This window comes from Nannobrachium achirus (genome assembly GCF_963921795.1).
Source record: "Nannobrachium achirus genome assembly, chromosome: 2".
Lineage (NCBI taxonomy): Eukaryota > Metazoa > Chordata > Actinopteri > Myctophiformes > Myctophidae > Nannobrachium > Nannobrachium achirus.
This window is the reverse complement of record NC_137811.1, coordinates 60,289,584-60,307,833: the sequence shown is the minus strand read 5'-3', so window position 1 is coordinate 60,307,833 and position 18,250 is coordinate 60,289,584. Positions and strand designations below refer to the sequence as shown.

Sequence of the window (18,250 nt, the reverse complement as noted above, 5' to 3'; positions counted from 1 at the left end):
TAACCCTTAATTAGACTGCACTCTGTCGAGGTGCGAATTTGCGCCTTGTGCACTCGTGGCCATAAATGGCCTACTTGTGCGCCAACAGAACGCACAAGTACTACTTTCGGTGCTTCTTCTTCCTTCGTATATCATCGTCCTTGATGATTGGTTGGCGACGTTTTATTTCACAAGATTTCTTGTTTAGGGGAGGCCGTCGTCTTCTCCCCCTTGTCAGCCTAGGCAGGGTTTGAACCACTCAACCTTCCGCATGAAGGGCATATAACCACTACACTAATGTTGCACCCACTTTCGGGTGCTGTTCCGTGCTGTCTGTATGTATGTGGGTGGGCAAGTTGGCACTCTGTCAAGGTGCCAACTTGCGATTTGTTATTCATATCAGGTCGGACATTTTGGTGGGGACGTCACAGAGTACACTGCTCCTTCATTAGCTAAAGGCCCTGCATTTGTACTATCGGCCGGAAACAGACTGTTGGAAACAGACGGCACAAAATGTAGTACTTGCACGCTCTGCTAATAACATCTATGGAGAAATGAATGGGATTTTTATCTGTGGAAACTAAGTTGGTAGAAAAACCTGGCCACCGCTCCAACAGATCTATTCATATTATACACCTTGATACAAATTGATCGAATCCAAGATCTCACATCTTAAACCCTCTTTCAGTGTACCTACGTAACCGACCTGTGTGAGGCCCTGCTGCTATCGATCGAGATACATGGATCCCATTTCGAGATAGATGCAGATGCAGTCCAAGGGTTGCTCAAGTGTTTCGCTGACAGCTACGATAAGGAAGGCAGCTGTAAGTAAATTCTCTGGTCAAAATGACTTATTCTCCCCACATTCATTATCAGCCCTCTGGGTGAACTAAAACATTAACCCATTATTTAAGACTGGGAAATCTTATACGTTGTTATACCTTTAAAACCAGGAGTGTGTCATCTGAAAGCATCTGTGTCATTTTAGACGTTGCTATACAGTATATATATATATATATATATATATATATATATATATATATATATATATATATAGAATACAAAATAGAATATGTTCTTAAATCTTACATCAGGTTAGGATTTAGATGGCTTTTTAAAATCGGCCTCAAGTCTAAATGGGTTAAAGGAATAGTTCACCCAAGAAATGTCTTGAACACACTGAGAATGTTCACTTGTAAAATATTCTTTAATGGTGGCTGAAGAATCCAAAAATGAAGAAAATACTTGATAAATTGAAGTAATTCAGAAACAGATAAAAAGAAAAGTGTATTAACTCCAAAACACTGCTCTTGTGGTCTTCTATCCATTTGTATAATGCTACAGTCAAAACACCACTTCATCTTGGAGAAAATAAACAAACACTTCAGGTTCAAACTGTGATATGTATCACGATTAATTTTCACTCAAATAATAGCGATTAGCGATTTAATCGAGTTTTTGTCGGTGACATTTACATTTCTGTTTATCTTTTAGGCTTTGGAGTTGCACATGACACATAACCTAAATATACAAAAATTGGCTGACATAATATTTGACAACTTTATACTTTATAAAGAACTTTGATAGTGGAAATAGCCTATCTACAAGCTCACAACGCGATACGATGCGTTGTGAGTTTGTAGATCTGCTATTTTCTAACCCTAACCCCGATTATAGCAAAGATAATTGCGATCATGTCAGATAATTGCGATCATGTCAAATAATTGCGATTAGACGAATATGTAATAATTGTGACAGGCCTAGTGACATGTACAAGTAAAGAACGCGCATGGACGACGTGCCAGTGTGGTTCAGCCGTAGCCTGGAATCAGACCAATCTGCCTTTGCAAAAGAATTGCCCTTGGAGGATTTGGGTCTGGCCCTGCTCAATTCATTTCCTCGCCCGAAGAGTTGGGTGACCAATCAGGGCCCAGTATTGGTCTGGTCAAACTGATTGTGTTCAGATTCCATATAGAAGTACCAGACTCATATCCACGCAGTGATATAGTCTGGCTATGCAAGGCTAGCTCAACCGGAGCTCATTCGCACGCACTCTGCCAGGCGTGTGTCTTTCGTGATGAAAACGTTTAGCTTCTTTAAAAAGTTTATTATCCACAATGGTTATATTTTGAAATAAATGCTGTGAATGGATAAAATACATCCAATTTATATAGCGCTTTTCTTGGTACTCAAAGTCGCTTTACATCAGAACAAATAAAAGTTAAAATAACTAGTTAAAGATAAAAACAAAGCAAAGAAAAATGTAAAGACAAAAAGGGGCTTTTAATTAGGTTGGGAACACAAGTCTGAACAGTGGGTTTTGAGGGAGGTGTGAAACAGGGCAAGGGCTGGCAGCTATGATGTGAGGTGGGGGTGAGTTCCAAAGGGAGGGGGCTGCACTGAGAAAGCCCTTTTACTCCTGGTTCGTTTCTTAGTTTTTGGGATGTCAAGGAGGTTTCCATCACCAGACCTGAGGGAGCGGAAAGGGTATGGTGTTTTTGGAGGTCAGAGGTAGCGGGGAGTTTGGTTGTTGAGGGCCTTGTAGGTGGTGATCAGTCTTTTGAAATCTATTCAGTGTAAATACTCGCTGGACTACAGTACATTATGATCTGTGTTTTGGAGTTTATGAACAGATTTGTCTGCTGTTAATCTCTGAGTCTGTTTCAATTGAGAAAGTCTATTCTTTGTTTTTGGATTCTTCTTAAGTCAACTATTCCTTTAATCTGTTATTGGATCCTCAAATCTCCTTTTTAGGCATATTTGCATTCATGCAAAGGGTGATGATTGCTTGCTTGGAGCGAGATCCAGGCAACAAACTAGTCCCCCTCAAATACCTGTTACAACCCAAGCTGTGGGCCAGCACAAGAGAGTATCTGACCTCACGTCATATGGTCAGTTTGATCCAACAACTTTATCTGGAGAGGCGCCTTGAAGAAGTTGATATGGTAAGTGATCACATTGTTGTCCACAGCAAACTATACATGTTAGGCAAGCAGTGTTGGGCTTGTTACTAAAAAGAGGGATTTATTGCAACCGAAGGTCGCAGTTTACCATGAGAAACGTCACAGCTTGTCTCCGTGTAAAAATGTCAGGGGAACCCTACCAGAATGGGTTTGCCGCTCCGACATCACGCTCTGGCTGCACTGTGATGTCACACTAACATAATCCCTTTTATGCCCATATAGAGTTCCCTTATATCATTAAAAGGATCCCTGGCTAATGTGACAAATATGCCTTAAAACATTATAATTGTCCTCTATAACTACAATGTAAAATTAAAAACACCTTAAATATTTAATTTCTTCTAGAAATGGCAGATCTTTCACTCCATAGGGGAAATGCCTGTCACAAGCTGATGATGTCATAAATGTCATGTGTGATCTATCCCTATGGAATTTATGGCATGCATGTGCAAAAACACATTTGAAATATTGATATTAACCATAGGAAGTATTACATTTGTTTGTATTTGCACATGCACAGCATGAATTCCATAGGGATAGATTACACTTGACATTTATGACATCATCAACTTGCGACAGGCGTTTCCCCTATTGAGTGAAAGATTAGCTATTTCTAGAAGAAGAAAAATATTTAGGTGTATTTAATTTTACATTGTAGTTATAGAGGACAATTATAATTAGAGAAATCCCTGTGATGCCAGGGGGAACAAATCCCTTTTATGCCCATATATGGAGATCCCTGTGATGCCAGGGGAACATCAGAGGCATCTTACTAGTTAGTTGTTAATATTTTCGAAATGTATATTAATACTTATTACTCCCTGCCAACCAAAGTTGCTTTTCCGTTACTTTAAATATGTAACCTCATCAAAGTAAAATTAATACTATCTTGACTTGCCTCAAGCTTTTCTGAAATTATCGGATGCCGTAGGGGCCCTAGGTGGGATCACACTGGTTAATCGTAATAGAAAACAAACTTTCCCCAGACATGTAGCCCATTTGGACACTTCAGTGGAATTTGAGCGAAAGTGATCCCACCCTAATTTACAGTACAGAATAATACAGAATAAAGCCATAATAAGAAACCAGTAAGACTCCCTAATAGGGATATAAGCGACCGTCACGTCGCATACACAAACTTTTGAAGGCAATCGTAGCCAATCAGGAGGGAATATAGGAAATGGGACAGATAAGATGTTGATGATATGTCTTTAGAGATACTGTGTACCGCTTTGTGTGATTTTAGGCCAAAATCTGTAGGAGCAGTGTCCAAAAATGTGTTTTGCATAAAAACGCCTGATAGTGGCGCTAGAAGAAGGCCATGTGAGAAATCAGGGGCGGAGGTTGTGATTTGCCAGCCAAGGAGTGTGTGTGCAAAGTTTGGCATCGATAGGGCCAACGGTGCCAGAGATAAGAGTAAAAGTATGACTTTGCGTGACGGACGGACGGACAGACAGACAGAGGTGGAGCTTTTCATAGTAACTTGCAATTATTATTATTATTATAATTACTAGAAGCTCGAGGGGCGGCCGAGCGTCTAGTCGGTGACCTGGCCAACTCGGGAACAATGTAAATAGGGAATGAATGCCACGCCCTTTAATGCAAACCCCATTATACCCACCCTGTAGACAATATGCCTTCCGGTGTGTTCCAAGATTTCTAGCGGAAGTCTGCGTTTAACGGACGTTACGTCATGCGATGCGGGTCTGTTTACATTCCCCAGCGAAAAAACTAAAATAGATTGTAGCTCTTAACTCACTCTTAATAGGTGTAACATTGCTTGAATCAATGTTTTTGTTTGTATATTGTTTATTGCGAGCGCAACCGACGGAGCAGGAGACGTAGACCAGAGTTCATTTCGTGCAGGGAATACGTTTGCAGGAACACCGCACCGTGAAAAAAACAGCTTCCGGTGAAATTCCTACGGCGGAAGTTGAACGCTTTCTGCCTTCTATTGTCACCAGGCTTTTCTCTTCGGAGATGAGTAAGCCTGGCTACGCGAGGCTACATTATACCTGTTGTCATAGGATCTGTTTTGACCATCTGTTTGCGTGTGTCCATTTATGCCCATATATGGAGATATCTGTCTGTCTACGTCCGTTTTATGCCCATATATGGAGATCTCTGTAGGACCCGTTTTGACCATCTGTTTGCCTGTGTCCATTTATGCCCATATATGGAGTTATCTGTCTGTCTGCGTCCATTTTATGCCCATATGAAGATCTCTGTAGGACCCGTATTGACCATCTGTTTGCCTGTGTCCATTTATGCTCATATGGAGGTATCTGTATCTGTCAGTCTGCATCCATTTTATGCCCATATATGGAGATCTCTGTATCTGTTTGTCTGTGTCCCTTTATGCCCATTATGGAGATCTCTGTATCTGTCTGTGCCTCCGACTGTGTTGCAGACTTTAATGCAAACCCCATTATACCTGTTGTCATAGGATCAGTTTTGACCATCTGTATGCCTGTGTCCATTTATGCCCATTGACTCATGTGGCGTACGTGATGTCAGAGCCTCTTATGAAGTGATATCAATGAGTCAGCGATTGCGCCTATTTCCTCCGGAACAGCCTGATGTCAACAATCAGCTCCGCATAAGGAGATTCCGAACGTGGGGCCGGTGGGACGAACGGTTCTCGAGATACGTGGATTACATACACACACACGCAGACAGAGATTTCTCGCATTTATAGTAAGATTATTATGCCTAATGTTAATGTTCTACTTACTTAGTAACATTGCATTCAATTACCATGACCCCAAAACTACTCACTACAAGCTGTGAGGCTATAGCCTACTGTAAGGACTTTTTTAGAACTAATGTGTTTTTTATTTTGAACGCCACCAGCAGGTTGACTTTTGCAAAACACTTTTTTAGGACAAAATGGCTCAAATCTTTTTCTTTTTTTTTTTACTTTCTTAACATAAATTTGACATTGTTTTTCATATAAATAAATATATTTTAACCACTTGAACCATAGTATCCCTATTCTTGGGAGAAAATGGTGAACATAGCAGGTCTACATGCTCACAATGTGACACAAAATGAGCTTGTGTATTGACTATTTTTACCAATGTTGTTTATAGCAAAAAGGGGGTGGCTAGTATAAAGCCTGTTTAAAGGGATAAGAAACCCCGCCTCTTCATTTGTTTTATCAGACTTGAGAATATGAAAAGATTTCTAGGCATGGTTATCTGCCGTTGTGGGGGGAGTGGGCAGAGTAATGCGCATATCATTGTGTTCTATCAGAGAGCGACGGAGAGAAGCTGTCGGCAGTGGGCACTTGTTGCTGTTTGCATTTCGGAAACACATTTTAAAACCAGCCATTGGAGGTGTAAAAAGTATAAAGATTCGGCAACTCCATGTTCTATAACCAGTTAAAATGTGCAAGTATTTTACAAAAAAGCTGTTTGAGCTTTTATCCATGGACAAACTTTCTCCAGCTCTGGACTGTTTACCGCGGAACCAGAACAGAATGGACGCTGCGCTGTTTGCTATGTTCTGTGCAGTGTGTGTGTGTGCGTGCGTGCGTGTGTGTCGTGACAGTGCACGCACACACACAGCGTCCACATTCACGAAAAATGTATATCGGCTATCTAGCTATGTAGCCGAGCTATAGCCGTAGCAACAGCTTCTCTCATGTAAACACGGTGGTTTCGGCTCTGAACCACACAACGAGACAACAAGCCATGACTAAAATACTCTCTATATAAAACAAACGTTAAAGACAGGGTGAAATCAAAAACATATTTTTCACACTTTTAGAGCATATCTGTAGTGATAATATGTCCATACCTAACACTAGATGCCAAAAAATAGAAAATAAACAATGTTTGTGTATATTTATGTAGCCCCCACAGTTAGTACCAGCCATGAACCAGCGACAACAGCCCTGCTAATCGGGCTCAGCCCTATTAGCACGACTGGTTGTGCGTTGGACTGGCGAGTGGGAGTCCCGGGTTCAATCCCCGCTTCCGCGTATCACTACAATCTGGCGTTGTCGGCAGGATGAGGAGCGTGGTGTCCTCGCGTGAGGGACAGGTCCACGTCGTGTGCGGAGGTCTGCGTTGTGAAGTGTGAAGCGCGAGGGCGCGCTCCAAAGATCAGGGGGGTGATTGTAGCCCCCACAGTTAGTACCAGCCACGAACCAGCGACAACAGCCCTGCTAATCGGGCTCAGCCCTATTAGCACAACTGGTTGTGCGCTTCCGCGTATCACTACATTTACATCAAAGGTCCCTAAATAGGCGATTCTTAATTACTTCCTGTGAACAGAAATTCAAAAAGTAATGACATAGACAGGTCCGCTTGCATATAAATGAACTCTTGATTACATTCACCTGTTTGTTTCCCATTGCTGGCTCCCATTACTCCCACTACTCAGATTTTAGAAGCTAATCTTTCCAGTGAAAAGATGACTTCTAAAATAATAAATAAAATCAACCAACGAACTCGTTTCCTACAGAGGATCGCCCCGATGGTCAATTTCAAAACACTGAAGACCATAGCTGGTGCAATAATCCAGCCCCTCTTTGACTACGGAGTCCACGTATGGTATCGTGACGCCCCACAAGCCCTGAAAACTAAACTCCAAACAGCCCAAAATAAACTAATTAGGGTCCTGCTTAACCTTCCCTATCAGACTCACCTCACCGCTACTCACCAGTTAAGAGTGGGGTGGCTCAGAGTAGATGACAGAGTACAGCAACTTGCAATGGGCCTGGTGTACAATATACACTACACCACTATGATACCCAAGTACCTGTCAAAATACTTAATAAACATTAAGGATGTCCATAATTACAACACCAGAGGCAGCGCCACAGATCACTTTCAACCCAGAGTCAAAACCAACAAAGGGTCAAACTCTTTTTAAATCTGTGGAACAGATTTCATTAAAGACGTGCGATTGTGCTGAGACATTCAGGCGACCAAGGCGACCTATTTGCCGATTGGCTGTCGCATGTCACATGGTAACCAAGCTAGTTTCATGATTGGGAGCGGCCAGAGCAGTATAATCAGAGAGTGGTGTCACCGCGGACACGCAACTCTCCATTCTAGGGCTCTGGGAGCGGCCTTGCGCTGTTCTTCTTCTCGAGTTTGGAAAAAAAGGATCCGGGACCGCTCCGTTTCCTGCCTGAGCCAGATGCGAGCAGTCCTTTGTTGTCCCTGCTTAGCATTGACTTAACATTGTCATGATCGTAAAACTATCTAGTTTTAACGTTCAGAACGTTTTCTTTTTGGACAATAAAAACATTGACAGCCAGGGGGAAAAACATCCATGAAGGACACGGAATGCAATCGTTCACTCGCCGTTGGAAAATTGAGTTAGACTATTCTGGATGTGTGGCTAACGGCTAACGCTAACGTTAGCTAGCGCTAGCTGCAGGCTAACGCAGGCATGTTATACACAATTACTCATGGAATAAAACGGCGACCCAACTCTATTTTTGCTCTTCTACAAGCTCACAACGCGAGGAGGTTAAGTCTGTCAGACTCAGAACCGTCAGATTATCTTCTGACTGAAGTTACACAAACACTGATTATGCTACATTTAGCACTGTTAGCCCGACCAATTTAGAGTCACGTTGTTGCGCACATTCACTTCAACCTCGTGTTGAGCAGTTAAACCTATTTGCTACGTACGTCTACAAAAACGTTCTTATTTCAAAGATAAAGTGCTTACTGAAGTCTCACAGATGTCACAGTATGGTACGCTCAAGCAGAATTACCCGTATCTTTCGTATTGTTTAATAAACAGCATTTTAATCCGATCAGACGTCATTTTCTGTTGTTTTTCAGCCATGCGACCCCATCGGTTGCGAGGTGTACTGCACTTAGATACATTAATACCTTTTTAAGGAAACGACGACCGATCGGATTAAAATGCTCCTCTTTAAATAATACGATCATTACGGGACATTCTGCTGGAGCGTACCCTATGGTGACATCCGTGAGCCTTCACTAAGCAATTTATCTTTGTAATCTGACCGTTTGTGTAGACGTACGTAGCAAATTTGTTAAACTGCTCAACAGCAGATTGTGTTGAATTCACGGTTGGCGCAGCGTAGCGTCTTTACATTTAGCCCAATAATGCTAATCTACAAAGCAATAACTGATTGATTGATTGAAGAATTTATTAGAAGTTTGCAATAGAAAAAAGTACAGTTTCATGACAGTACAAATCACTGGTACAAGGTCAACTAGAGATCCTAGAAAGCCGAGGCTTATTTCCACAGGAACCACACTTTAAGTATCTCATATAACATTGAAAGACAGACGGATAGAACATAGTACTTTATCTAACTTTAACTAAAGTTTAAAACATACATAAACCACTTTAGCCCTATGTTATACCAAGGCTTTTTGAAAATAGCCGATCTACAAGCTCACAACGCATTGCGGTGCGACGCGTTGTGAGCTTGTAGATCTGCTATTTTCAAACATTTTGTACTTTTACTTTTGGTACTTTAAGTACATTTGGATACCAATACTTTTGTACTTTTACTCAAGTACATTTTTAATTCTGGACTTTTACTTGTAACAGAGTGATTCTACATTGCAGAATTGATACTTTTACTTAATTATAAAAATGTAGGTACTTTTTCCACCACTGTGTAAACGTTTGTGTTCTCATGCCAATAAAGCTTCTTTGAATTGAAGATTGAATTGAAGATTGCTCCCCATGTGGCGGAGTACACAATAATGGTAAATAAAGTAGCTTACTCTAAAATAATCCATCCATCCATCCATCCATCTTCAACCGCTTATCCAGCATCGGGTCACTGGGGTAACAGTTCCAACTGAGATTTCTAGAGTTCCTTAATAATAATAATTAAAATAAACAATACTAATGATTATAATTGCGACCGTCAGGTCGCAGTTACTATGAAAACCTCCACCGCCTGTCTGTCCGTCAGTCTGTCTGTCACGTCACATCACACTTTTTTGCCCCTATCCATGTGAAATTTTCCACACACAATCCTTGTCTGCCAATCCACAACCTCCACCCTTCCAGGGACCCCCGCAGCTCCAGGGACCCCCGCCAAATTTTTTAAAACACATTTTTGAATACTGTTCCTACAGTTTTTGCCCTAAAATCACACAAATCGCTACACAGTATGTCTACACTTATCTCATCGACATGGATCTGTCCCATATAGCGCCACCATCAGGTCGATTTTTTAACACATTTTTGGACCTAAACCTTTTTTTTCTAATTTTTTTTTTCAAACTTTTTTTTTTTCAAAAAAAAATGTTTTTCAAACTTTTTTTACACTAACGTCAACACACCAATCCACAGATTTTATATTGACTGTGTGTCAATTCTTGTTTCTGCTATACCACCAAAATGTGGAAAGCCTTACCGAAGGCCATAAAGGAGTGTGGATCACTAGCATCCTTTAAAATTGCCCTGAAAAACCACTTACAGGCAGCAGCCGTTCGCAACTGGTAAAAAAACTAACCTAGCCCACCCCTACCCTCCCCTGCCCCTTCTTTGTATATACTTACTGTTTGTTTAGACTCTTTTTTTTGTTCTCTCATTTTTCTTTCATTTTTCTTACATATCTACTGCATAGTACTGTGTTCTATTCGTCTGTCATTCAATGTTATATGAGATACTTAAATGGTTTCCTGTGGAAATAAGCTTAGTCTTTTCATGGATCTCCTTTTAGTAGACCTTGTACCAGTGAACTGTACCGTCATGAAACTGTACCTTTTTCTATGCAAACTTCTAATAAAGTCTTCAATCAATCAATCAATTAAATCCCATCGCCTGAAGGGCTGGTCCCCTCGGATTGGTTCAGAAACACACAGGCTTCCTTTTCAAACTGAAACTTCAAAATAAGATACCCAAAATGAAATGACTATCATTGGGTCTTTAATATTAATTAGATAAGCCACGTCACGTCGCAGAAATAAAATAGCTTGAGCTAATATTTAATGAGTGGCGCCAAATATTTATTTTCTACCCTGAAACTGGAAGAACACAGAAATAGCTACAGAGACAGCAGAAAGCTCTGAATCCACAAGCCTATGGGCAAATTGAACCATATCATTGCCCCCATCACAAGTGACTCATTTATATAATATATATTTATAGAAAAGGTGATTTTGTGTTTCATGACTCTTTAAGTTAAAAAATAAATAAATGAACGCATTTTCAAATATGTGGTTAAATCATAGTACTATACAGTAAAAGTAATGTGTAAATTGTACATTAGATAGTATTTTAAGAAGTAACCTTAAAGCCTCAATTCAAGGATTGTAACCTATTTTACCAATAATCCGGTTGCTTTTATTTTAAGTTACTCTCAGTAATGTGTTCAGGGATTAACTAAATTTTTCATTGTTTGTTGACCAGTAATTTTACATTTGCATTACCTTGCTTCTACTCTTCTTTTCACAGAATTGTTTGCTGGGGATCTGCCGCCATCTCTTTGTCAGCAATTCGACTGTCCGTCAAGGTTTTCAGCTCCTCTGCAGCATTGTGCAGCATGATGATGATGATCAATTTAAATTGCACTTGAAATGGGCCTTGATATTGATCTGGAAAAAGCTACAAACTGACAATATCCCCACCGTCATTGAGGGTGAGTCAGTTATACAAATTAGAATGCACTTTCACTTACCAGTCCAGAATTTAGTGTTTAAAGGAGATTTCCTGTCTAGAAGGTTATTTTACCTTTATACTGCGTCCCAAAAACAGTAGTCCAGGTGGCCCTTTTTTTCTGTAGATATCTGTCATACATAATGACTCTGGTCAATGCACGGTCTTGTTTCGCACAGGGCGCCACCATTACTTATTTACAAGAGCAGCTGCGCAGATCTGAGTGTGCATCACGCCGCATTGACTCCAATAAAATTCTGATTTCTCGCAAGACGAGATTTCAAACGCAAGTTCAAAGATCTGCATTTTATAAACAACAATGGCTGCACCCTGTGAATATTACAGTGTGGAGGGAATACTATCAGTATGTACGGCTTACATGTACCAAAAATATATATTTTCGAGCGAGAGAAATAAGCAGATTAACATTATAACCAATTGCTCTGGTTGGAAGCCGTGGTCGGGTAGGATGAAAGGACAAGATTGCCTGAAGAAAAAAAGAGATGATTATCCATTTTCCATATTTTTATGTTAACATTTTCCTTATACACAGTTCTACTGCTCACCATGCTTGTTTTCATAGATAATTGTCTTCTTCCCCTTCAGGTTTCCAGATGTTTTTTAATTTTTGTGTTAGAAAATACGGAGCACACCACCTTGACAGTACTTGTAACGAGATTGAAGCCGGGTAAGTGTATTTTCAGTATAACATAGACTGCCTGAAAGTTAAATGGCATGAACACACACACACACACACACACACACACACACACACACACACACACACACACACACACACACACACACAGAAAAGCTGTTAATGTGTTGCTTGGTATCCACAAATGTACATCCAAGCCTATATTAATATCTCCACACAAAAGATATCAAAGTTAAAAGTAGTTTGAGCCCTCCTTTTGCTTTAATTGGGTAACAGGTAAATTACACATCATTTTCTTGTTGCAACCTTTCTTTGTCCTTATTACAAGGTTGGTTGCAGGTGCGGTGGTCTCAAAAACGAAGGCTCACTTTACACAACAACAACAGAAAACTGCAAAGTGCAGTTGCGTTGTCACTTTTTATTCTGCATTTACACAGAGATGCATTAGTGATTGAAAACGCTGTGTGCCATGTGGCTAGGTGGCAGTGATGTACTGTCAGATAGATCAATGACACACTTCTGTTGTACAGGGTTCCCACGGTCATGAAATTCCTGGAAATATTTTGAAATTAGATTATTATTATTATTAGGACGGACGGCCGGTGGAGGTTGGTCACACGTCACACCTTTGCCCTGCTCATATCTCCGCATCAGTATGACATCACACCACATGTGTACACAAACCTTTGTGTACGTTGCTGTGGCAACAGTCTGTTGTTGCTGGTCTGTTAGTGTACGTTAGCAACCACCTTAGCAACCATGGTTTTACCCTAGCAACCAACTGTTTACCCTAGCAACCAACTGTTTACCATAGCAACCATGTTTTTTTACCCTAGCAACCAACTGTTTACCATAGCAACCATTTTTTTTACCCTAGTCTCAATATATTGAATCCACTTTCACGATGTAAAGTCCAGTTCAACATTTCAAACACCAAAAATGGTAAAATACCAAACAATACAGGTTCTCAGGGTTCTTGAAGATCAAGAGTCTTGGTCAAATACTTCTGTTGGTTTCTGCACTGATCATTTATACAATTCAGCTGTGTTTGCTCGTGTCATCATGATGAGGTCATAAATCAGCCATGCCCAAATATAGATTTTACGGGTTTACATGCTTACTCAGTTATTCGTTATGTGAAAGTCCTATGACGTCTATGATATCTGACATCATCATACATACATTCCCTTTTATGCCCATAAATGGAGATCCCCTCTGTGGAACCAGCCACTGACATCACTGTAATGTCAGGGGAACCAAATCCCTTTTATGCCCATATATGGAGATCCCTGTGATGCCAGGGGAACCAAATCCCTTTTATGCCCATATATGGAGATATGGAGATCCCCGTGTTGCCAGGGTAACCAAATCCATTTTATGCCCATATATGGAGATCCCTGTGATGCCAGGGGAACCAAATCCCTTTTACGCCCATATATGGAGATCCCTTATGTCATCAATATTAAGCCCATATCTGTGAATATCTATGGGTACCAGATGTCTCCATATATGGTTAAATGGTCCGATATACATCACTGGCCAGAAGACCAAGAAATGGTGCAACCTCGCCCTGGAGTTTAATGAGGAATGCAGTATGGTGGTAGGTAGGTAGTTATGGCCTTTGATGTAAGATTTTCACTTTCTAGGATAACTATATTTGCTATTCCCAGATGATGCCCTTTTAGGGTACCCCTCATGCCCATATATGGAGATCCCCAGGCGTTACTAATTAACATAAGTTTTATGCCCATATATGGAGATCATTGTCCCAATGTCATCAGATATATGGGCATAAAAGGACACAGGCAAACTAGATGGGCTGTATGGATATCCAGATGTGTGATGTAAGTTTTATTCCAAATGTGGCACCCCACATACATATTTCCAGAAACAAAATCCCTTTCATGCCCATATATGGAGATTTCTGATGTCATCAATCCCAGGCCCTGTAAAAAACATGGTTGCTATGGTAAACAGTTGGTTGCTAGGGTAAACAGTTGGTTGCTAGGGTAAGAAAACATGGTTGCTATGGTAAACAATTGGTTGCTAGGGTAAACAGTTGGTTGCTAGGGTAAAAAAACATGGTTGCTGTGGTAAACAGTTGGTTGCTAGGGTAAACAGTTGGTTGCTAAGGTAAAAAACATGGTTGCTATGGTAAACAGTTGGTTAGTAGGGTAAACCTTCAATGATTTTGACATCTTGTTACTAATCTGTCGGTAGATAATGCCGGTCTTATATAAGGGTCATTTGTGTACGGTGTGATGTCATACTGATGTCAGCAGTGTGACAGGAGATAAGCGACCAACGGTCGCTTATCTCCCGATTAGGGAGTCTTACTGGTTATTGTTATTGTTATTTTTAGTTTAGTTTTTTCCAGTACTGGAAAAGTTTTGGAATTGATCAAGGGTCCTGGAAGGTCCTGGCAAAAATATTTGTGTATGCATTGTTTTTGGCTATTAAGTGACATCGCACAAGAATAAGATATGTAACATAAGTAGTTCTTCGCCGAACTGCGAATGGGTGTGATTGCAGCCTAAATGTATGTGACAAAAAACAGATCTACAATCTCATTCTATCACCATTCTATACTTTATTTTTGCTCCACTGCCTGTCTTTGGGCTTTGCACATAGGAGTAACAGACTCATTATTGCGCTGAATGGTTATATGGGCCTGGACATTTTCTGGAAAGGTTTTGGAAATTCAGTTAAAATGTGTGGGAACCCTGGTTGTTCTTCCTTCCCTTCACCAACGTCATTTGTCTACCCTGCAATTCCAGTCTGCAGATTCGTCGCACACTCAGTGGCGAACTCACACCGGAAGTTCGGTGAATAACATTGGAGTCTATGAGAGCCGGCTGGACAGCTTATGAACAAACATTATATTTGGACGATAGAGATCTTTATAAATAATAAAAGAAAACAAGTCACAAATTATTTTCTACTGTGCTGCTTTTCGGTGTGTACACTGTATCGTTTTATAGAGGTATCTAGAGAGCACAAAGTACGTTTCTGAACTAGCTAGTATCACAAGACTATCCACCATTTCCTGTCTGGAAACTAAATCTTGCAATACCTCAGAGACAGAAACGGTCCCTGCCACTGTTTAGATCCCTCAATAAAATGATGTGCTGTGCACATCGCAAAGCAAGTGATTGTAAAAATACCTGTGATATGTCTTTTATATTCCTGAACCGATTATATGACAAAGGTCTCAGCCGTTCATAAATCGTGTTTGTTCATGAGCTGATCCTGCTGGCTCCATTCGCTGTAATGTATTTCATACAACTTCCGGTGCGAGTTTTGCCACAGAGAGCGTCATGGCGCACTTTTCCTGGTAGACGTTCCTTGGTTTACATTCACCAATTCAGCTTAACTCCACAGCTCTAGTCTGCACGGTGAGCCATGACATCACACGTTTTGCGATTCCCGGTCTTTCTCTTTTACATGGAAACGCGAGGTGGAGCACCGTCAAAGATTTCCACTCTGACAGGTGGTTTCACTTTGTTGTGGATTCAACGCCCCGAAAACACAGTTGTCCTCTAAACTGATGGCATATCTGACATTTTATTTTGACGTTTTCTCTAGAAACCGTCTCTGTCTAAGCAACGCATAAGACAAACTAGAGTGGTGTAAGACTTGTACACAACAAGCATTTTTGCTCACTGGCACAGCCAGGGAGCCTAGGAAGAGTCGTCCAAAGTGTCAATCAGTAGGCACTTTCCCGTGACCTTTTGATCATCAGTCCGAAGGACAGCATATTAGATGCTTTTCCCATGGTCCGCAATTCGTTCCTATGCTCTGGACGTCCAGAAAAGTTATGGTTACATAATTTGATAGGTCCCCACATTTGGCACAGCACTTGGAAACTTTTTGCATCCTTGGAAGGAGGATGCATGAATGTTAATATGTTTACTCTGAGGGTTTTGTATGGATAGCCTTTTACTACTTTTGTACAGCCTGCCCAGGGACTACAGTTGAAAACTAGCCTATGGCTATCTCTGGCTCATTTACATAGAAGTGAAAACTGGCATGTCGATTAATGAGTACTGTCCCTGTCAAATAAATAAATAAATAGGTTTACGCACAGGAAAAATAAATAGGCCAAGCTTATGTGTTTACTTTGCACCCTTTAGTCTATATGGTTTGTACACAAAGTAATGAAGTATCTCATATAACATTGAAAGACAGACGGATAGAACACAGTACTATGCAGTAGATATAGTCAGGAGAAAAAATTTAAAAAATAAACAGAGACAGGATGTCGAAAATGGTCATCAAGGGTGGGCAAGTGCTACGGTAAGTACCAAGGGGTAAGGTGGAGTCTAGGTGAGTCTGAAGAGGCCGAAGCTAGGGGAGTGAGTCTGCAGTTCTAATTGCAATAATTTCACAGTTTGGGGACTAGGAGGGCGAAGAGTCTGGGACAAATGGAATATTGACCTAGGGATTTTAGCGATGGTTCTGGTGTGCACAGGGTTCAATCAGGGGGTGCCATACTTTTGCTGCTTTGAAGGCTAACATCAGTGTTTTGTACTCTGTGCGGGCAGCAACTGGGAGTAGAGGGAGCGGAGAAGGGTTGAGACATGACATTTTTGGCTAGTTGAAGACCAATCGTGCTGCAGCATTCTAGACCATTTGGAGAGGCTTCCACTTAAAACAAAAACAATAATAAAAAAAAAGTTTGGTCATTTTATCGTCTACTCTGGTTATTAGACAGATCAGTCTTGCTCACATGACTATAGAGCTACTGTGTACTGATTTGCGTGATTTTTATCAAAAAAAATGTTTTACATTAGTCGGCCTCCTGGTGGCGCTATAAAAAGCAGATCTGAATTTCTGGAGATCCGGAGATTAGCTGTCCACAAACACGTAGACACTCACGCACACGGACGGACAGACAGGGGCGAAATCATAGTCTCGGCCATGCCTTCCGGCCTGGTGTAGACAATAAATGAAAAAAGTTATAAAAAAAACACGGCCAGCTCACGTATTAGGAGGGTAGTATGAGTCACTAGAAAAAAGGATGGGTGTTTTTGATCAATCGATCATGGTTAAAATTGAGTTTGTAGTTACAATGGGTTTGCCCTGTGCACTGCCCCGCCACCGGGAGATGTTCTGGGTTAAGGGGCGAAACATCAGTGAGCGGTGGTCCCCAGCTGAAGACCCTGCAGCACAACTCCTTTTATGGTATGCGGTCAGGTTTAGGCTAGGCTCAGGGAAGTGGACGCCCCTGCCATGCACAGTCCTCCATCGGCACCGTTGGAGGTGCGTCAGGCCTAAGGCCCAGCAGGTATAACATCATCCTGTAAGAAATAATTGCATAGGAATGGGCCCTGGATAGGGAGTGTCTGATTAAATTAATATCAATATCTAAATATTAAATCAAGCAAATTAAAAACTGTCCAGGGTGTTCACAAAAACCTGAGTAGACGATGACCACGTTTTTTTTTAAGTGGAATATCCCTTTAAAAATTGGGTGCACTGATTTTTTTCCCCCTCTAAAACATGAGTATGAGCTATTATGATTATACTAGGAGGAAGATTTCTTCCAAAAAAAAGTGTACATAAAGAGTTTTTATGTGGCCACACCCACCAGTTCATTAAGTATGCCTGGTTGTCATGGTGGGTGGTGACCCAGCTGAAGTTTCCACCCACAGTGTTGGGTGAATGGTAAAAGGGGAGGGGTTGATTCTATGATGTAATTGTATCAGTGTTTTTGGATTGGCACTTTTGACCCACAAGGTGGCAGCCTCCAGGAAAAAACCCAAATACAAAAGGAATACATAATTGCTCATAACAACCACACCAGGGGGTCTTATGAAGTACTGTTAACCTCTTAGACACATGAAAAACAGAAAAAGTACAAATCTATGGCACCGCCTCTTTAAGTGCACAAGTTGGGCTCACCCCCTAGTGGTCTGTTTGCAATGAATCCAATATTAAATAGGTCAGTACTACTGGAAATGCATACTTTTCAAGATGGCACATATTCCCTCCCAATTTATATGCATTTTAAGCTCCCATGGACGCCATCGTG

General features: G+C 41.0%; 1 protein-coding gene across 1 annotated transcript in view; it reads left to right on the top strand.

Moving 5' to 3' along the window:
- The window catches only part of LOC308294965 (uncharacterized protein), a 66,753-nt gene that overhangs the window by 34,377 nt on the left and 14,126 nt on the right, over positions 1-18,250 (top strand). The window contains exons 39-42 of the mRNA XM_080737901.1: positions 668-803; positions 2,734-2,924; positions 11,358-11,541; positions 12,165-12,246. Coding sequence (XP_080594027.1) covers positions 668-803; positions 2,734-2,924; positions 11,358-11,541; positions 12,165-12,246 — 593 coding nt within the window. The remainder of the gene's footprint in view (positions 1-667; positions 804-2,733; positions 2,925-11,357; positions 11,542-12,164; positions 12,247-18,250) is intronic.